General features: G+C 44.6%; 1 protein-coding gene across 9 annotated transcripts in view; it reads left to right on the top strand.

The window, feature by feature from the left end:
* The first annotated feature begins 2,250 nt into the window (after positions 1-2,250).
* Positions 2,251-22,041, top strand: part of akap11 (A kinase (PRKA) anchor protein 11) — a 96,772-nt gene continuing 76,981 nt past the window's right edge. For 2 of the 9 annotated variants that reach the window (XM_072584796.1, XM_072584787.1), the window contains exons 1-3: positions 2,251-2,390; positions 13,494-13,613; positions 13,708-13,814. In XM_072584796.1, coding sequence (XP_072440897.1) covers positions 13,758-13,814 — 57 coding nt within the window. In that variant the 5' untranslated portion in view covers positions 2,251-2,390; positions 13,494-13,613; positions 13,708-13,757. Of the gene's footprint in view, positions 2,391-4,498; positions 4,573-8,398; positions 8,469-11,077; positions 12,724-13,493; positions 13,614-13,707; positions 13,815-22,041 lie in introns of those variants that run through there. The other 7 variants (XM_072584792.1, XM_072584788.1, XM_072584789.1 and 4 more) reach the window with 7 other exon arrangements.

Below are 22,041 nucleotides of genomic sequence, written 5' to 3'. Positions count from 1 at the left end.
AATGATGTGGATAGAAACAGGGAAATATTAAGCAAGGTTTCAGACAACACAAAGATTGGTAGGATGGTCAGTAGTGAAGAAGGTTATGGGAGTGTTTTCTCTGGAGCAGAGAAGGCTGAGGTGCATAAGAGGTACAGATTAGGTGAGTAGGGAGCAGCTGTTCCCCTTGGTTGAAGGGTCCATCACAAGGGGATGTAGTTTTAGGGTAAGGGGTAGGAAAGTGGATTTGAGAAAAAAACCTTTTCACTCAGCGGTTGATGGGAATCTCAAGTGCACTGCCTGGGAAGGTAGTGGAGGCCAGAAATCTTGCAACCTTTAAAAAATATTTGGATGAGCACTTGAATTATCATAACATTCAAACATATGGGACAAGTGTAGGAAATTGGGATTAGCACGCCTAAGTGGTAGTTATTGTCTGTGCAGACTAAATGGAACGAAGGGTCTTTTCTAAGGGCATGAACATGGGACTCAAAATGATAGTTTACAAAATCCCCTCTGCCACTGTTTGTGGAATCTCCTATAAATAATTGCACATTTTCCATTTTTCTTTTCCCCACTCCCTAGAAGGGTAATTGGCCATTGGTCCCAGCGATCTGACTACTGCTTTAGAGCACAGTTACTCCCACTAATCTCCGAATCTAAGTATCTGTTTGACAGTGGGCCATACCCCTATGATTGCCTCTTGTCTGAAGGGAGCTTACTGCAAGACCATATAAGCATTGTGTATGATGCAGCCAAATGAATGGATAAACCAGTTGACTCTGCCCTTTGACTTAAGAGGGTAGTGGTAGGGGCAACAGGCTATGTGAGAAAATTATGGCTTTAATGGGCATTGAAGGTAGCCATGAGGGTGTAGTTGAGCAGATCATGGCTGCAGAAGTGTTATGGTGAACAGAGAGTTAAAGGCAAGACAATGGGTTGTAAATAAACTTTGGGAGATTTTTTTCCCTGGAGGCAGTCATAGAAAGTGAAAACCGAAAGACCTGCAAATGCTAAAATAAAAACAGGAATTGCTGGAAATTCTCAGCAGGTCTGGCAGTATCCATGGAGAGAAATCAGAGTTAACATTTCAAGTCTAGTGAAATGTTCAGAAGAAGGGTCACTGGACCTGAAACATTATCACTGATTTCTCTCCACAGATACTGCCAAACCTGCTGAGACTTTCGAGCAATTTCTACTTTTGTTTCAGAAAGAAACTAAGTTTAGACAGGGAAGGGCTATGTGGATGGTGAGGGATCCAAGGAAGTGATGAGTACTGTGATAATCCCCCGACCATCTGAGAAAGCAAGGTGGGGATGGCAGAATGGCAAAGGGTGGGGCATAGCTGTAACTTTAATTTGAAGGGGGCCTTCATGAAAAAAAAGATAGTGAGGACAAGTGGCCAGTTAAGTCAAAGATAGAATATGGCGAGATAGTGATTAAAATCACTGAGGATAAGAAGTCACTTATTGGACAGACTGAAGAAACCACAACAATCCTGATAAGGCAAAAAGATGAAAGAAATAGCCAGATAGGGAGGTTTCAGCTGTGAAAAGGTGTCATTATCCCAGACTGGAGGTTTTCATCAGAGCCACTAGTGGCCATCCACACATCCACAATTAGCCTTCTTCAGAAGTGAGCAGACATTCTGAAGGGAAATGGGGGGCTGGGACCAGAAGACCACTAATTGCCCTCCTAATGAAGGACATGGTCACCAACATCCATCTTTTACTATTCCTTTTCCTTGAGCTAACATTACATTGATGTTAATTTCAGCCTTTTATCACTTCAGAATACTGTGGGCTCACCTCTTCTCTTTCTAGTGACTTACTCACATTGCATCCAGAGGGGAACTGACAGCTTCAGAGAGCAAGACGTTATAGCATCCATACTCGGCTCTGAGAGGAAGAGTCACCAGACCCGAAAGGTTAACTCTGATATCCGCCCAGACCTGCTGAGCTTCTCCAGTATTGTCTGTTTTTGGTACATGGTCCTACACACCTGACACTGAGGAACAATGCTTCACTCTGATTGGACAACATAACCTTGCTCCGATTGGTCAATATGGCTTCGCTCTGATTGATCAATATGATTGAGCTCTGCTCACGCCCCCTCGTTCTGATTGGTTAGCTCTACTTCGCTCTGGTTGGCCAACGATTCCTCGCTCCGATTGGTCAATGGTGGCCTAACCCTGATTGGCTAATGCTGTCGCACGCTCGCCCAGGTCGGGGAAAGGCCTGTCTCCGATTGGCCAATCCTATTGGCCCGTGACCTCTGACCTCCCTTCTATCACGGTCTGGGAGAGCGGTGGAGGCGGGTGGTTGGTTCTGCCGTCGATTCTTGCGGTCTGACCTGGATCCCGACTCGGCGCTGGATTGTGGAGGCTGTCGCCGGTTGGGGGGCTCGAGCGGGTGAGAGACCGGGGGGAAGGAGGGGGAGAGTTGGTGACGGTGGGGAATGGCGAGGATAGACTGGGCCGCAGGTTCACACGGGAGGCCGGGGGTGGGGAGTGCCTCCCCAGCAGACCCCGGGGCAGAGGGACAGGTCTACATCCGGGCACTCAAGAGGCTATAAGGCCCCCAGGTAGGGAGGTAGTTAGGGATTGACACATACCTATCTTATTTTTATTAGTCCCCGTGCCCATGACTGCTAAGTGTAGGGATAGGAAGATATTGAGACTCCCTTGTGTGTCTGGAGTCCTGGTGCACGATCTTCATGAGACATTGGCACTAGCTCTGGGGCGAGGGACAGGTTGTGCCTCAGTCCACCGTCCCCCAGTTCTCAGGAAGAATCAGAAACGTTGAACCCTGATTTTCCATCCGCAGGTGCTGACCAGAATTGCTGAGACTTCTCCAGCAACTTCTGCTCTTTGTTGCCCTTGTATGGGGTTGGGGGAGGGGTGTGAGGGGAGTTTCACCGACGTGGTCAGCAAAGGTTTAAACCAAACAAAGCTATACTAAGTGGAGGTTGGAACAGTCCTGGTGAAGGAAGGAGATACAGTCAGCCCGAGAAGATGTATACAGAGGCAGAATTATAGAGGCATAGGGCACGGAAACAGACCCTTCAGTCCAACCAGTTCATGCCAAACACAATCCCAAACTAAACCAGCCCCACCTGCCTGCGCCTGGCAAATATACCTCAAGCCTTTCCTATTCATGAACTTTTCTGTCTTTTCAAATTTTTTTCTGTTTAAAAAAAGTCCCTTTGTCCATCTTTCTCCTCTCACCTTTTGAAAATATGGCCCCTAGTCTTGAGATCCCCTATTCTAGGGAAAAGACAATTAACATTAACTCTATGTATACCTGTCATGGTTTTAGATTTCTGGTGCAACTGGAAGAGGCATTGCTCAATCTTGTACTGGGGAATGAAGTGTGTCAGACGGGTCAATTCTTTGAGGGGGCACTTAGGTAAGAGTGCTTATAGTACGAAGGTTGAGATTAGTGACTGAGAAGAGGCAAGAACAACCAAAAGAAGAATATCTCAATTATAAAACAGCTAATTTAAGTGAGATGAGAGTTCAGGGCCAGGGTACAGTCAAACCAGAGACTTGTAGGGAACAATTAAGGTCTAACCCTTTGAAAGATATTACATTAAGGCACAACTAAAGAATTATTACTCTCTAAGGCAGAAATGTTTCAGGTACAGGCTCAGTGCAGTCCAACAAGGGTGAATGGTGAGGGAACTAGCATCAGGCTTTCCTGTATGATTAGGCAACTAGATCATATGAAATGAGAAGATGGTATATGTTGCATGTTAGATGAATTCTTGAAGTGAGAATCAAATGAAATACACTAAGTTGAGAGGGGGAATTAAGAAAAATGAGACGAGCAAAGAGGGAATGAGTTTAACAATAACAAACCCCAAAATCTAAGCATGTATTAAGTGATAGTGGGCCCTATTTGAGAGAAGGAGAGTGATATATGATTTAGAGGAGCAGGGACAAGGTTAAAGCATATAATAAGTACATCATATTGATGTTTACATAACAAATGGATAGCAACAAAATATCAGTGGAGCAGATGGAGTGGTGGTAGTAGTAAATCGATAGGCAAGATGTATGGAAATGTTAGCAGGGCTAAGCGTGGATGAATCACCTAGTTTGCATCTCGGGTGTTAAAGGAAGTAGGGGTGGAGATAGTTGAAGGCTTTAAACTTCCTCAGATATGGTGGAGGAGCCAGAGGATTGGCGAGTGACATCTTTGTTCAAGAGACAATTTAAGGAGAAAGCTGATAGCTTCTGTCAGCTTGGTTAGCACCAACAGTGATAAGGTTAACAAAATGATCATCAGAAAAACAACCCACAGACCCTGGTTTAAGGTATTTAAGGAGATAGCAGTATAAGTCAGTAAAAGACACATTTTGCTTGACAAACGTAAATGAATTTTATGAAGAAACAGACAATTACAGGTCTGACAGTCCAGAAACATGGGAATGCTCAAGACTCAAAGCTCACAAGATGTCAAGCCTCAAAAAGGCTATAGGGAACACTTGTAAATTGCTCATGTTTTTATCATTTCAGAGATTTGCAGCCAGTGCCACTGATCAGCACATTTACTGGGAACCAAGCATACATTGTTGCTTGTCCTTCCCACCGTATCCTTTTGTTTCCAACTGCACTGAGTAATGAGGCCACAGATCAAGTATAGATTGATGTGTTGAGTCAGTTAAGAGAATGCTTGAATGTATTGCTGCTGTAGGTGCAACTTAAAACTGATAGCGGCAGTAGAAATACTGTTCTGTGACTCTGACGCAAGCATTACCAAAGTGTATTTTTATTTTGTACATTGTGTGTTATAATGTCACATGTTCTCTGGTATATATTAGTGTAATGCACCCCGGTTGTACGTGCAAGCTTATTCAAGGTTGATCTGCAGTCGGCTGATCATGAGAGGTATTTCATGTCAGCCAGAGCAGGAGGCAGTGAGCAAGCTGCTAGGAACTCCAGGTACCCAGGATGACTGGTTTAAGCAGAACATGGCTTCTTCTGAGCTGGTCTGATTTCAGGATGTGGCTTCAATCTGGGGTCGATGATGTAATATGCGAAGAAAAGGATCTAGTCAGAGTAGAAGCAGCCCAGAGGGAACATTGGAAATGGGAATTGAAAATTGATGTCTTCAGCAAGCCTGTCAGTATTTAACAGCTTCAATTGTTTGTCAGAGTCCATCTAGTGCAAGTGAGATTGCCTTTCTGGGAAGGAAAAAGTGGGCATTATGAGTACAAGCTAACCAGTTCTGCACACTGCCCATTAAAATGTTTGGGAATGGTGTGGAGGCTTTACTAAGTTGGGAAGAGATGAAGAATGATGGCTGCACAAATGCAGTATTGTCTAAGCTTTGAAAGAAAAAAAACTTCAACAATAACTGCAAAATGGAACCAGATATTCACATGAAACAGGATTGAAGTAAATTCTGGAGAAATTAGGAGCAGGAACTGGAGGCCTATCCTCAGGGTTTTGTGCATGTAAACAGATTCTTCTTCATGATTATATGGACTTGTCCAGCATAAGAATATGGCATAGAGTGGTGCTGGAAAAGCATAGCAGGTCAGGCAGCATCCAAGGAGCAGGAAAATCGACATTTCGGGCAAAAGCCCTTCAGGAATTCCTGATGAAGGGCTTTTGCCTGAAACGTCGGTTTTCCTGCTACTTGGATGCTGCCTGACCGGCTGTGCTTTTCCAGCACCACTCTAATCTAAACTCTGGTTGCCAGCATCTGCGGTCCTCACTTTTGCCCAGCATAAGAATATGCTGTTTAGCCAAAATGCTCTGTCCCGAGTTTGTATGAGTTCAGGGATTGAGTGTGGTTGACTATCCAGCGATCGCTGTCCAACCCTGGTTGTCCTTGAGAAAATGGTGTTGAAATGTTGTAGTTAAGGTCATGTAGGTGCATTCACGGTGTTGTTAGGGAGGGGATCCCAGTGACACTGCAGGAAGCCAATGATGTATTTCCAAGTCAGGATGATGTGTGGCTTGGAGGAGAACATGCAGCTGGTGGTGCTCCCTGCCTCTCTTGCTTGTGTTTTTCTGGGTGAGTTCCTACAGTCTATCTTGTAAATGGTACACACTGCTGCCATTGTGTTGTGGTAGTGAGAGGAAATGAAGGTTTAAGGTGGTAGATGAAGTGATGCTCAAATAGACTGCTTGGACCTGGATTGAGTCAAGTTTTTTTTAAGTGTTGTTAGAGTTGCAAACATTCCATCACACTTCTGACTTGTACCTTGTAGATGGTGAGGTAAAAACAATGACTGCAGATGCTGGAAACCAGATTCTGGATTCGTGGTGCTAGAAGAGCACAACAGTTCAGGCAGCATCCAAGTAGCTTCGAAATCGACGTTTTGGGCAAAAGCCCTTCATCAGGAATAAAGGCAGTGAGCCTGAAGCGTGGAGAGATAAGCTAGAGGAGGGTGGGGGTGGGGAGAAAGTAGCATAGAGTCTAATGGGTGAGTGGGGAGGGGATGAAGGTGATAGGTCAGGGAGGAGAGGGTGGAGTGGATAGGTGGAAAAGGAGATAGGCAGGTAGGACAAGTCCGGACAAGTCATGGGGACTTGTCCTACTTGCCTATCTCCTTTTCCACCTATCCACTCCACCCTCTCCTCCCTGACTTATCACCTTCATCCCCTCCCCCACTCACCCATTGGACTCTATGCTACTTTCTCCCCACCCCCACCCTCCTCTAGCTTATCTCTCCACCCTTGTAGATGGTGGACAGGCTGTGGGGAGTCAGGAGATGCACTTCTCTGCAGCATTCCTAGCCTCCAGATTTATTCTTGTAGCCGCTATTTCTGTGGCTAGTCCAAATCCGTTTCTGGTTAGTGGTATACTCCAGGATGTTGATGTCGGGAATTCAGCAAACACAATGTGATTGACTGTCAAGGTGGCGCAATGAATGAAGTGAATTGAATGAGCTGAAACCTGTAATCTGTGCTGGGGACCTTGGTAAGAGACTGAGATATAAATGCTTCAGCCTTGGCTTCTGAACTGATGTGCTGTGCTCCCCCACCATTGGGGATGGAGATATTTGTCCAGGGGCTATGGTTGAATTTTATCATCTTGGATGTGGTCAGTGCCTCACACTTAGGTGGTCAAATATTAATTGCTAGTTCTGAAGTACCAGTCTTCAGCATTATTGCTGGAATGTTGTCAGGGCCAGTAGCTTTTGCAGTTCCCTGTGCATCTCTCCATTTCTTCATATCTGGTGAATGAATCAAATTAGCTGAAGACTGGCATCAGGAGGTGGTTCACTGATGTCCTTTTGTGAAGGAAGCTGTGTCCTGAGCTCATCTGACCTATATGTAACTCCAGCCCCACAACAATGTGGTTGGCACTGAAGTGCCCTTTAAGCTGTTAAGACTTGTCAATAAATGCTTGTCTAACCAGCAGCGCCCACGCTCAGTCATTTTTTTTAAAAAATGAGGCAGTGATAGTTAGGAATGCATTAGCCTTGTATTTTGATGTCTTGGCCTCCCACATCATTGTGGTTGGGGATGTTTATGGAACCACTTCCTCCAGTGAGTTGCTTAATTGTCCACCACCTTTAGCAAGTGAATGTGACAGGAATGCAGAGCTTCGATGTGATCTGTTGATTATGGAATCACTCAGCCCTGTCTATCGCATGCTGTTTTCACTATTCAGCACACAAGTAGTTGTCGTGTATAGTCTTCAGGTTGACACCTCATTTTTAGGTGTGCCTGATGCTGCTTCTGGCATGCCCTCCAGCACTCTCCGTTAAACCAAGGTCGATCCTCTGGCTTGACGGTTATGGTAGAGTGAGTGATAATTCTACTGTTGTAATGTGGGCGGCACGGTGGCACAGTGGTTAGCAGTGCTGCCTCACAGCGCCAGAGACCCGGATTCAATTCCCGCCTCAGGCGACTGACTGTGTGGAGTTTGCACATTCTCCCCGTGTCTGCGTGAGTTTCCTCCGGGTGCTCCGGTTTCCTCCCACCGTCCAAAGATGTGCAGGTCAGGTGAATTGGCCATGCTAAATTGCCCTTAGTGTTAGGTAAGGGGTAGATGTAGGGTTATGGGTGGGTTGAGCTTCGGCGGGTTGGTGTGGACTTGTTGGGCCGAAGGGCCTGTTTCCACACTGTAAAGTAATCTAATCTAATCTGTTAAATCTGTCAGATTTAGCATGGTGGTAGTGTCACACAACATGACAGCAGATATTTTCAGTGTGAAGGTGACATTTCATCTACACCAGAATTGTGTGGTGATTACTACAAACAGTACCATTGTGGACAGATCGGTGTCTGTTCCACCCTCAGGGCTTGTTCCAGTTGGTGGTCAACATGAAGGAGAACTTCATCATCCACCCCTCCTTCATTTAACAATTTATCTATTCATTTATTTTTCATTACTCTGAAATGTGATGTCTTTGTGTTAATGTAGCCCTTTCAATCAAAGTCTTTACACCATAACAGACAAACAGGGCAGTGCTCGACAGCTGAGAGTGTGTCGTCAATATTCAGAGCCAAATATTCAAGGAGGAAGGTGAGATATTGCTCTTGATGTCTCATTCAGCTTCATGTCGAAGACCAAAAACATAGAAGCAAGTGAGAATTGGGAGAAGTGTTGAAATTGAGGACAGCAGATAGGTTGGGATTCTGTTTCTGATGATCAGTCTGTGATGGGAGAGTGTGCATACATATTTATAAATTAGGTGCAGCAGCTGGCCAATCAGCCCCTTGAGACTGACCATTCAATAAGATTGTGGTTAATATGATGTTAACCTCCAGTTGACATTCTCACCTACTCCAAAAGTGTCTTGTTTAGCAAGAATCGATCTACCTCTGCCTTAAAAATATTCAAGCGCTTTGCTTTTACCATCCTTTGGGGAAGTGAATTCCAAAGATCCTCAGAGGAAGTATTTCTCCTCATCTGTTTTAAAAGGGCAGCCCCTCAATCCTCCCCACAGAGGAAATATCCTCTCCACATCTAGCCAGACAAAATCCCTCAGAATTTCATATATTTGAATCCCCTTGTTTTTCAAAACTCTAGTGATACAAGCCTAGCCTGTTATGTAAAGATTAGCCGTGATCTTATTAAATGTTGGAGCAGATGCAAAGGACCATGTGGCCTCCTCCTGTTTTTAAGTTATATGCTTCATATAACTTTTTAAGTCATATGTTCATATGCAGAAAGGTTGGTAAGACAGCGCACCCATTTCAGATATTAGTCAAGAAAACCTTCTCTGAACTCCAATCCTCTTAAATTCTTAAATAAGATGACCAGTAGTGTGCACAGTGCTCCAGAGACCGTAAGATAGAGGAATGTACAACTGAAGCATAACCTCTCCTTTTATGTTCAATTCTCTTTGTGACACATAATAATATTTTATTAGCATTTTTTAATTACTAGCTGTGCCTGCATGTGATTCATGCACAAGGACACTCCGATCCTTCTGCACCTCAGAGCTCAGCAATCTCTCATCATTTAGATCATGTGCCTTTTCACTCTTCCTGCAAAAGCAAACAATTTCACATTTTTCCACATTGTACTCCATGTACCACATCTTTTGGCTACTTTGTGGATTCCTTGTGTCCTCCTCACAACCACCCATCTATCCCTCGTGTCATTACTAAGTTTGGCAACCATACCTTCTGGCCTTTCATCTAATTCATTTATAAAAATTATAAACAGTTGAGGTGCCAGCACTGATCCCTGTGACATGCTTCTCATTGCATCTTATTAACCTGAAAAATACCCATTTATTCTTCCTTTTAGCTTTCTGTTACCCAGCCAATCATCATCCCATGCAAATACGCTAATCCCTATACCATGACCTTTTATTTTCTGTAATGACCAAGTTTTCATTGTCTCTCGATATGTGACAATCATTCAGTAGTCCCCGCTACAAGTTCTTTAATAATAGCTGCTTATGTTTTCTGAGAAATATTAAGCCAACTAGCCTGCAGTTTCCTGCTTTCTGACGTTGCTATCTTCCAATTTAGTTTAACTGTGGATGTAGGTTTGCTCGCTGAGCTAGAAGGTTCGTTTTCAGAGGTTTTGTCACCGTACTAGGTAACATCATCAGTGATGAAAAATCTTCGAGGAGAAAGTGAGGACTGCAGATGCTAGTGATATCAACATCATCAGTGAGCCTCCAAATGAAGCACTGGAGGCATGACCCACTATCCACGGAACCCAAGGAAACCTAAACATAAATAGAAAGCGGGCCATGCTACCAGTGCCTCATCCAGAGGCTCACTGAAGATGTTACCTAGTATGGTGACAAAACGTCTGAAAGCAAACCTTCCAGCTCAGCGAGCAAACCTACATCCAGAACCTCAACCTGAGCTCTAAATCTTGTCAAAACGCATTAGTTTAACTGTCCCTGTGTTTTGGAAGGCTAAATCACATGCATCAACCATCTGATGAGCCACTTATTTTAAGACTCTCGGGTGAAGTCCATCAGGAAATCAGGTAATTGTCAGCAGGCAGCTCCAGCAGTTTACTCAGTACCACTCCTCTAGTGATTTGATTTTTCTGAGTTCCTCCTAATTTGTGGTTGTTTCTGTGATATTACTTGTATTCTCTATTGATTGATGCATATAGCTGTTCAGTTCATCTGCCTTTTCCTTATTTTCCATAATTAATTCTGCTGTCTTACTTTCAATAGGGCCAGCACCCACTTTCTTACCATTTCTCTAGATATTTATAGAAACTCCTATCTGCGTTAATATTTCTTGCTAGCTTTCTCTTGTACTCTAGGTTTTCCTCCTTTATTCATTTTCTGGTCATTCTTTGTTTTCCTTTACATTCTATCCACATCTTCTAACCTGCCGCTTGTCTCTTCGAGAAAAATTTGATTCTGTTTTTAAAATTAACCATGGTTAGTGGATCTATTCTTTTTTACCCTCATTGAATTCTATGCTCAGCACATCAATGTGAAAGACAAAGGTGCAAACACTTCCAGTCATTTTGGCTTCCAGCATCACAGGTGCCAACCTTCAGATTTTTTGATTCACTCACAAGATAACGTCATTTTCAATTGATTATGCAAATTGAAATCTTCCATTGTTATTACCATGCCTTTCTGAGAAGCTCTCTCAATTTTATCCTTTATGTTCCAGTCTACTATAAGGTTACTGTTGTACCTTGTGCCCCACAACAATAAGTAATTTCTTATCTTTCTCTTTTCCCATTCCTAATCAACCTGTTCAGATATGTTCTTACACACCTATGGAGCAGGTGGTACTTGAACCCAGGCTTCCTGGCTCAGAGGCAGGGGCACTGCCACTGTACCACAATATTCCTCTTTTTCTCATTTCTATCCAAATTGTTTTGCTTGATTTCCTGAACTTGGGTCATCCCTTTCTAATACCTAACAGATATCACTTCTCCCACAACAGTCTTTGAGCCCCACATTCATCTCTCTAACCTTGTTTATCCTTGGCTAATTTGCACATGTAAAAATGTGCATTATTACTATAGCCATGTTTTGACGTTTTGCTTAATTTGGTGCCGAGCTCCTTGTTCTAACGATGCAGAATTTCCTCCTTTTGCCCTACCTATGTCGTTGTTAGCTACATGAACCACAATGACTGGATCCTCCCACACCCACTGCAAGTTCATTTCCAGTCTTGAGCAGATGCCCAAACCCCGGCACCAGGCAGACAAAACAGCCATCTTACTCACGTTCTTTGCTGCAAAGAATGGTGTCAATCCCTCTGACTATAATTTCTCGTACTACCATACATTCCTTTCACTCCCCATTGCTGCCCCACCTCAATGGCTTACTGTTCCATGCAACCCTCACTTTCATCCAGACAAACCAAAAGAAAAGCTTCAATCCTGAAGGACAATTGCAAAGTTTAAAGCTCCTGCCTTACGGGAGTCCTTATCTGCTCCACTTGCAGTGACACTCTGCTATCTCTCCACATTCATCAAAACAGACGATCCAACCTACCTCCTGTTACAGAGAATTTGGGTAATCTTTCTGCTCCATCCTCTTAGTCACAGTAGCTGTTGTTCAGCCTCCAGCTCATAAACTCTGAGCCGAAGTTCCTCAAATTTCAGACAATTGTTCTGGACCAAGTTGGCATCCCGAATCTCCCATATACTGTAACTATGATGCATCACCTGTCCTAATATCCTTAACATGTTCTCAGGAACTACGGAACAATTTATTCAGTTTTACATTTTAATTATGCTCTTAAATATTTTATTAACCTTGCCATCAATTACTTTACTATGTTGAACCTTGGGGATAGACTAGATCTTAGCCGAGATCAACTGACCAGTTTCCTGTGCAGTAAAGTAATAATCAGTTTTTGAAAATATGTATGAAAAGCAACAACTACAGAAGGCCTCTTTTCCCCTTTCTCCTATTAACTCCCTTAATCACAATCTCTCGCTTTATTGTAAATCACACTAATGTGACCAGTTTACAGATTATTTTTGATCAGCCTTTTAAAATGTGAGAAACACACTTCGGGCAGGTGAAACTTGAATTTAGACATTCTAGTTTTATGGATATTTTTAATCAACCTGTTCAGATATGTTTTGATGCATCCCTGAGGCAGATGGAACTTGAACCCAGGGTTCCAGGCACACTATGCCTGTCCCACAAAAATCGTCGTCTTTTCTGGTAATTTTCTAGTCAACATTTTGAAACGTATGGTTATGGACCTCTGGAGTAGATGTACGTTTGTTTTATTTATTTCGTTTCATCTGTTTTACTCAACCTGTTCAGAGATGTCTTTACACCTCTGTGGGACTTAAACTCAGATCTCCTGGATGACAGGTAGGGACACTACCAATGTACCTTGGATAAGTCCTTGCTCACTGACTTATCCAGTTTCAGCTTGTTATTAAGTATGCTGCTTTTTAATACAAACTTTGTTAAAACCCTGCTTAATGGTTTTAACAACAGGACTGTGGATTTCTGTTTAATACCAACTACTAAATAAATTAGTTTTGTACAAAATAAGAATGAAGCTTACTTACCCAACTTAAATGCACTCACATCTACTTTTGCTATTTTTCTTCAATAAAAGCGTTAGAAATAGATGCTGGCATAGGCTATTCAGTCTTTCAAATTTGCTTTGTTATTCTACGCATTCTTGTCTGATCCATACCAGGTGTCAACTCGACTCTCGTGACAGCTCCTCAAAGCTCCCATCTTGTTAAAATTTCAAAATCTATCTCCCTCCTCTTTAAATACTTTCAGTGATCTAGCCTCCACAACTCTCTGGGGTAGTGACTTTCAGGCATTCAGTACTCTCTGAAAAAAGAAATTCCTTCACATTTCTGTGTACTGCAGACTACTCAGTTCAAGGGCAATTAGGAATGGGATACCAGTGATGCCCAAAGTCCATAAAAAGTAGAAAGAACATGTATTTTGAAGTACATCTTATATTGTCTGATATGTTCTTGTTCATGGGGCTGTTAGTGTTTGGCTTGTCCACTGCAGTAAAGACTGTTATGTTAGTTTACAGCATCAGCATTCAAATACCATCATGTCATCGGTTCTAATTTCTACATTTGTCTCAGCGTGGATTTTCTTTTCAACAGTTTTCAAAAAAAAAAGTCATACCAAAAATGCTTGTGCAATATGACGTAAAAATAACCCTCACTCTGAAGAAACAGAACAGCAGAGATTTGGTTTCTTTTGCCACTTCAGATGGTTTTAAGGTGAACATTTTCACAATCTTCCTTTGTCAGTTTTCCACGCCACTACTCTTCCAGAAAAAATTAACCTCTCCCTTTTATTATTGTCTGTTTTCAGTAGTCTGTGCTGTGTTCATCTATGTAAGATCCTGCAACAGTCTCACAACGATGGATAACAGGATAGAAAGTGGCTGTTCCAAGTCCAGAATGTCTCTGAGGAAAGAGGTGATTATTAAAAGCCTACTGAGTGGGTATATTATGCATGAAATAGTCACTCACTCGCAAACTAACTTCAAAGAGTAAGGGCTTCTATCATGTGCTGTTTTCAAACGATAGATTCTATGAGCCACAAGACTCAGGAGCACCGAGTTTGCTTCACCATGCAATGAGATCATGGCTGATCTGATTCTCCACAGTTTCATTTTTGTGATTTTTTTTCCTCATAATCCCTGATTCCTTGCATGATTAAGATTCACTGAAGGCTTCCACTGCATTTTGTTTTGTCACAAGTTTATTTTAAACCTTGTATGCAGCCCGCTGAGTATAGTGGTGCAATGCCAGATCAGAGAGCTACTGGGCAATAATGAAACTTTAAAATATTTCAAAACTCTGAACGTAGGAAAAGAAAGTACCTATGAATGATGACGTGGAACGTATGTAAACATTGACAAATTAATTATCTATTGGTAATAAATCTTAATGTTAGTATAACCCAATGTGACCTTTAGATTTAAGACATTGACACTGACGAGTAGGAGAATCTCCGCAGATATTCTGCAAGGATAAATCTTCCTACTGTCTCTGTATACACTTTGTCTGAAGGAGTGCTATTTTTGCTTTTGAAGCAGTATGAGAATTTTATTTGCTGTTCGTTAAATGTCAAACACTCACCTTATTTTCAGTAACTTCATAATATTCAGTCATTTGTGATGAACATGTGTTCACTTCTTACTCAGCAGTTTGTTCAGTGATTACGTTAATGATATTGGCTGAGATGGTATCCTTGCCATTTTGTCAGGCCAATTCTGTCACAGTTCAACCACTTGGAAGTCAGGTTTGTTGTTTTCATTGAGCTGGTGCTCAGTATGTTGCTCTGGGATTGTTGGTGAAACATCTTTGGTGGTAGCACTTCACATTTGAAGAACATAGAACAGTACAGCACAGTACAGGGCATTCAGCCCTCCGTATTGTGCTGTCCTTTTATCTTTATGATCAGATTAACCTATGTATGCTTCCTTGTGTGATCCTCCATGTGCCTATCCAAGAGTCGCTTAAATGTCCCTAATGTATTTGAGTCTACTACCACTGCTAACAGTGCACCCACCACTCTCTGTGTAAAGAACCCACCTCTGACATCTCCCCTAAACCTTCCTCCAATCACCTTAAAATTATGACCCGTCGTGATTGACATTTCTGCCATGGGAAAATGTCTTTGGTTATCCACTCTATCTATGCCTCTCGACATCCTCGGACAAAATTAAAAATCACACAACAGCAGCCTGTAGTTCAACAGGCCTGGAAGCACCAGCCTTCGAATTGCCTTCCCTCAATGAAGAAGCAAAGCTTTGAACGCTAGACCCCCCCCCCCCAAATAAATTCACTGAGTGCAACACAGTGCTGTGCAATGCCTAACCGTGTCCATCCCAGTCCAACGCCAGCTCCTCCAAATCATCTCAACATCTTGTACGCATCTCTCGTCCTTCTTTGCTTCAGTGAGAAAAGCTGTAGCTCCCTCAACCTTTTTTCATAACAAATGCCCTGCAGTCCAGCCAGCATTCTGGTAAATCTCATTCACATCCCTCTCCTGACCTTGAACCCCTCTGTTGACCTTCTAATGCATTAATGAGGTTGAGCCACAGGAGGTGCTGGTGCTGTCTTTTTCAGTAGAACGTCATGTTAGGGCTTTGTCTGTCAACTCCGCCAAGATGTTCTTTAGCACTATTCATACATTGAAACCGTGATGTGTTGCTGTTTGTAGAACCCTCTTTTGCATGAATTGGCTGCTGCATTTTCCTGCCTTACAGTCATGTATATATTTCAAAGTAATTCATGAAAGGCCAGAGTGAAGAAATCCAGGTGCTGAAAGTGGATCCTCCGATATTACTGGGAGTGTTTTTCATTGGTAACACTGAATTTGTATAACTAGGTTCGTAGATTTCTTGTGGGACAAGCTTTTGTCAACAATAGCATACGCAGTTTTGAGGACCTTCAACCTCTTTGAGATTTGGGTTTCTCCCCTGTTCAGAAAAGATTACTTTTAACCTCTAGTCCACAGGAGTTGAGTAGGTTTTCATGTGATCCTTGTAAGAAGACAACAGAACAAGTGCAGTCTGCTGTCAAACATCACATCTTGCAGACCTTTCAATACGAACATACTCCCAAAACAATCAAATAACCTTTTGTGCTTCACATCCTCATCCTTCCATTATCCATGAAAGAAAAGAGAGTTGTACATTTATGTTGTACATTTCAGGATCTCTGGCTCCAAGACATTTTGGAGCAATCAAGTACTTTTGTAGTGGGGTCACTTGAAGAAACAGCAGCATCCAATTATATACCAGCAGGCTCCCATAAACAGCAAGGTGATAATAACCAAATCATCTGTTTTATCAATGACAATATCATTGAGAATAATCTCCTTGCTCTTTGAAAGTTTGTCATGGGATACTATATATTTGAGATGAAAAAGATTTGTTTATTTCCAAGGGAAATTTCAATAACACTCATTGTGTCCACTAAATTGATGGGAATGTATAGTTCAATATTCTATTCCCCTCAACTTGCAACCTGAACCTCTTCATGCTGACTTAATTTGGAAGTCAACTGATTGAGACGTGCATTGACTTTAGCACATGAAACAGAGAGTAGGAGTTGGGGGCGATACAGTAGCTCAGTCGTTAGCTCTGCTGCCCCTCAGCACCAGGGACCCAGGTTCAATTCCAACCTCGAATGACTGTGTGGAGTTTACGTGGGTTTTCCCCGTGTCAGTGTGTGTTTCCTCCGGGTGCTCCGGTGTGCAGGTTAGGTGAATTGGCCAAGCTAAATGCCCATAGTGTACAGGGATGTGTAGGTTAGGTACGTTGGTCAGGGGTAGATAAGGAGTGATAAGGGGAGGGGTAAAATGGGTCTGGATGAGTTGCTTTTTGGAGGGTGGTTGTGGATTTGTGGGGCCAAAGGGCCTGTTTCCACACTAGGGATTCTGTGAATAAATGGGTAGTTCTCAGATAGGCAGTCTGTGAGCTGATTGTTGTTTGGACCTCAGGTATTTAAAACTTTTATCAGTGATTTGGATGTGAAGACCAAATGTAAATTTCCAAATTTTCTGTTGGTATTGTATCTCAGGCGTCAGCCTGGTGAGCCTTCATTGCACCCTCACTTTAGCAAGTATATCCTTCCTTAGATAAGAAGACGCTGAAAAATGTGTCGTTGGAAAAGCGCAGCAGGTCAGGTAGCATCCAAGGAGCAGTAGAATCGATGTTCCGGGCATTAGCCCTTCTTCAGGAATGAGGAGGGTGTGCCAAGCAGGCTAAGATAAAAGGTATGGGGGAGGGGCGTTGGGAATGCGATAGGTGGAAGGAGGTTAAGGTGAGGCTGATAAGCCGGAGAGGGGGTGGGGGCGGAGAGGTCGGGAAGAAGATTGCAGGTCAAGATGGTGGTGCTGAGTCTGAGGGTTGGGACTGAGATAAGGTGGGGGGAGGGGAAATGAGAAAGCTGGAGAAATCTGCATTCATCCTTTGTGGTTGGAGGGTTCCTAGGCAGAAGATGAGTCGCTCGTCCTCCAGGCTTCGTGTTGCCATGGTCCGGCGATGGAGGAGGCCAAGGACCTGCATGTCCGTGGCGGAGTGGGAGGTGGAGTTCGTGCTCAGCCAAGGGGCGGTTGGGTTGGTTGGTCCAGGTGTCCCAGAGGTGTTCTCTGACACGTTCCGCAAGTAGGAGGCCTGTCTCCCCAATGTAAAGGAGGCCACATCGGGTGCAGCGGATGCAGTAAATGATGTGTGTGGAGGTGCAGGTGAATTTGTGAAGGATATGGGGTCTTGGAGCCTTGGAGGGAAGTAAGGGGGGAGGTGTTGGTGCAAGTTTTGCATTTCTTGCGGTTGCAGGGGAAGGTGCCGGGAGTGGAGGTTGGGTTGGTGGGGGGTGTGGATCTGATGAGGGATTCGCAGAGGGAGTGGTCTTTCCGGAATGCTGATAGGGGAGGGGAGGGAAATATATCCTTGGTGGTGGGGTCTGGTTGGAGGTAGCGGAAATGACGAAGGATGATACGATGTATCTGGAGGTTGGTGAGGTGGTAGGTGATGACCAGTGGGGTTCTGTCCTGGTGGCAATTGGAAGGGCAGGGTTCAAGGGCGGAGGAGCGGGAAGTGGAGGTTATGTGGTGGAGAGCATCGTCAACCATGTCTGAGGGGAAATTGCGGTCTTTGAAGAAGGAGGCCATCTGGGTTGTTCGGTATTGGAACTGGTCCTCCTGGGAGCACATGCAGCAGAGGCGAAGGAATTGGGAATATGGAATGGAGCTTTTACAGGGGGCAGGGTGGGAGGAGGTGTAATTAGGTAGCTGTGGGAGTCGGTTGGTTTATAGTAAATGTCCGTGTTGAGTCGGTCGCCCGAGATAGAAATGGAGAGGTCTAGGAAGGGGAGGGAGGAGTCTGAGGCGGTACAGGTAAATTTGAGGTTGGGATGGAAGGTGTTAGTAAAGTGGATGAACTGTTCAACCTCCTCGTGGGAACACGAGGTAGCACCGATACAGTCATCGATGTAGCGGAGGAAAAGGTGGGGGGTGGTGCCAGTGTAGCTGCGGAAGATGGACTGTTCCACATATCCTACGAAGAGGCAGGCATAGCTGGGGCCCATGCGGGTGCCCATGGCTACTCCTTTGGTTTGGAGGAAGTCGGAGGATTGGAAAGAGAAGTGAATCAGAGTGCCCAAAATCCACAAACCTGACTGCCCTGGCCGACCCATTTTCTCAGCCTGCTCCTGCCTCACCAAACTCATCTCTGCATACCTCGACACGGTCCTGTTCCCCTTAGTCCAAGAACACCCCACCTACGTTCGGGACACACCCACGCCCTCCACCTCCTCCATGATTTTCGCTTGCCCGGTCCCCAACGCCTTATCTTCACCATGGACATCCAGTCCCTACACCTCCATCCCCCATCACGAAGGCCTCAAAGCCCTCCGCTTCTTCCTTTCCCGCCGTACCAACCAGTACCCTTCCACTGACACCCTCCTTCGACTGACTGAACTGGTCCTCACTCTGAACAACTTCTCTTTCCAATCCTCACACTTCCTCCAAACCAAAGGAGTAGCCATGGGCACCCGCATGGGCCCCAGCTATGCCAGCCTCTTCGTCGGATATGTGGAACAGTCCATCTTCCGCAGGTACACTGGCACCACCTACCTTTTCCTCCGCTACATCGATGACTGTATCAGCGCTACCTCGTGCTCCCACGAGGAGGTTGAACAGTTCATCCACTTTACTAACACCTTCCACCTCAACCTCAAATTTACCTTGTACCGTTTCGGACTCCTCCCTCCCCTTCCTAGACCTCTCAATTTCTATCTCGGGCGACCAAATCAACACTGACGTTTACTATAAACTGACCGATTCCCACAGTGACCTAGATTACACCTCCTCCCACCCTGCCCCCTGTAAAAACGCCATCCAATATTCCCGATTCCTTTGCCTCTGCCGCATCTGCTCCCAGGAGGACCAATTCCAATACCGAACAACCCAGACGGCCTCCTTCAAAGACCGCAGTTTCCCCTCAGACGTGGTTGACGATGCTCTCCACTGCATCTCCTCCACTTCCTGCTCCTCTGCCCTTGAACTCCGCCCCTCCAGTCGCCACCAGGACAGAACCCCACTGGTCCTCACCTACCACCACTCTAACCTCCAGATACATCGTATCATCCTTCGTCATTTCCGCCACCTCCAAACAGACTCCACCACCAAGGATATCTTTCCCTCCCCTCCCCTATCAGCGTTCCGGAAAGACCACTCCCTCCGCGACTCCCTTGTCAGGTCCACACTCCCCACCAACCCAATCTCAACTCCTGGCACCTTCCCCTGCAACTGCAAGAAATGCAAAACTTGCACCCACACCTTCCCCCTCACCTCCCTCCAAGGCCCCAAGGGATCCTTCCATATCCGTCACAAATTCACCTGCACTTCCACACACATCATTTACTGCTTCCGCTACACCCGATGTGGCCTCCTCTACATTGGGGAGACAGGCCACCTACTTGCGGAACATTTCAGAGAACACCTCTGGGACACCTGCACCAACCAACCCAACCGCCCCATGGCTGAACACTTTAACTCCCCCTCCCACTCTGCCAAGGACATGCAGGTCCTTGGACTCCTCCATCGCCAGACCATGGCAACACAACGCCTGGAGAAAGAGCGCATCATCTTCCGCTTAGGAACCCTCCAACCACAAGGTATGAATGCAGATTTCTCCAGCTTCCTCACTTCCCCTCCCCCCATCTTATCTCAGTCCCAACCCTCGGACTCAGCACCGCCTTCTTGACCTGCAATCTTCTTCCCGACCTCTCCTTGGATGCTGCCTGACCTGCTGCGCTTTTCCAGTAACACATTTTTCAGATCTGATCTCCAGCATCTGCAGTCCTCACTTTCTCCTTAGATAAGAAGACCACAACTATTCAAAATACTCTGATTGTGGTCTCACCAAAGTGGTCCATTATAGCAGTAATCATCTTTGCTCCTGTACTCACACACTTGCAAAAGTAGGGTAGCTTGAGGCGGATGCAAAGGGACTTCAGAGAGGTTTAGACAGACTGAGTGAGTGGGCAAGAATATGACAGATGGAATGTAATGTGGGAAAATGTGAAGTTATCCACTTCAGTAGAAAAAAATATGCAGCGTATTTCTTTAATCATAAGAGATTGAGACATGTGGATATCCAGAGGAACCTGGAAGAACTTGTTAGTTTTCAGTGAATTATATCATGCAGTTGCAGGACCAATTAGGAACACTATTTAGATTGATTGGCTACATGGGCAGCACGGTGGTTCAGCAGTTAGCACTGCAGCCTCACAGCATCAGGGACCTGGGTCCACTTCCACCCTCGGGTGACCAAGGTACCCCAGTTTTCTCCCACAATCAAAAGATGAGCAAGTTAGGTGGATTGGCCATGCTCAATTGCCCAGTGTCCTGGGATGTGTAGGTTGGGTATGTTTGCTATAGGTAGTGCAGGGTTACAGGGATAGGATGGAGGAGCAGGACTGGGTGGGATGCTCTTCGGAGGGTCGGTGTGGACCTGTTGTGCTGAATAACCTGTTTCCCCACTAGGGATTCTATGTAAGGTATCCTACTATTAAGCACTGTACAACTGAATTTGGTTCTGAACTGAAGTGATAACCCTCTGTTTCTATTGGTTCTTGTTTCCAACTTGCTGATGATCATATTAGATTACATTCGAATGTGGAAACAGGCCCTTCGGCCCAACAAGTCCACACCGACCCGCCGAAGCACAACCCACCCAGACCCCTACATTTACCTATTACCTAACACTACGGGCAATTTAGCATGGCCAATTCACCTAACCTGCACATCTTTGGACTATGGGAGGAAACCGGAGCACCCGGAAGAAACCCACGCAGACACTATGAGAACGTGCAAACTCCACACAGTCAGTCGCCTGAGGCGGGAATTGAACCCGGGTCTCTGGCGCTGAGAGATCTCGGTCTCATTTTGGAGCAAATCCATAAATTTGGGAAAAAAACTATTACAATCTAGTCAATCACTGATAATTACATAGTATCTTAAATGCTGCATTTCTTTATCAGTGTTACAGCTCAGATGGGAAAGCCCACTGATTCTAAAGTCCCACAGTACTGAGCTACAACATATGTTAATAATGTAACTAAAGAATGCAAAGTCCTAGATTTATCTGGCTGATGGAATAATGTGAGCGAAATAGGCTGACCAACTACCTAACTAAAGCTATAGTTTATTACGAATATCAAATCTCTGTCCCGCTCGTTGGTGTCACTGCCTGCCCAATGGTGCTGTGTATTCCAACATGTAGCTTTTTGCTTTAAAATGAACAATTTTGAATGAGCAACAGCAAAATAGAGGTAATCTTTCAGCTGGGGGTCAATTTGCTTGACAGTTATTTGCAATTCTTTATTGAACTATGGAGAAGGCTGTCTGTTCCTGAATGCATGGGAAAAGATGGCCTCAGTTGACGTTGACATTGAAACTGCTGGACTAGCTTCTGGATATGAGCTACACATTGTGTAGTTTTGCACGGTGATTTGCACTTTCGTAAGGGCGATTTCTCCGTCTTGGAGGTGGTGTCCTATGTGGGGGTAAGCCCTGAAATTGGTAAACAATCCAAGTTGAAAATGTGTTGCTGGAAAAGCGCAGCAGGTCAGGTAGCATCCAAGGAGCAGGAGAATCGACGTTTCGGGCATGAGCCCTTCTTCA

Source organism: Chiloscyllium punctatum, chromosome 15, assembly GCF_047496795.1.
Source record: "Chiloscyllium punctatum isolate Juve2018m chromosome 15, sChiPun1.3, whole genome shotgun sequence".
Classification (NCBI taxonomy): Eukaryota; Metazoa; Chordata; class Chondrichthyes; order Orectolobiformes; family Hemiscylliidae; genus Chiloscyllium; species Chiloscyllium punctatum.
The sequence above is the reverse complement of the archived record's forward strand: the minus strand, read 5'-3'. Positions and strand labels throughout refer to the sequence as shown.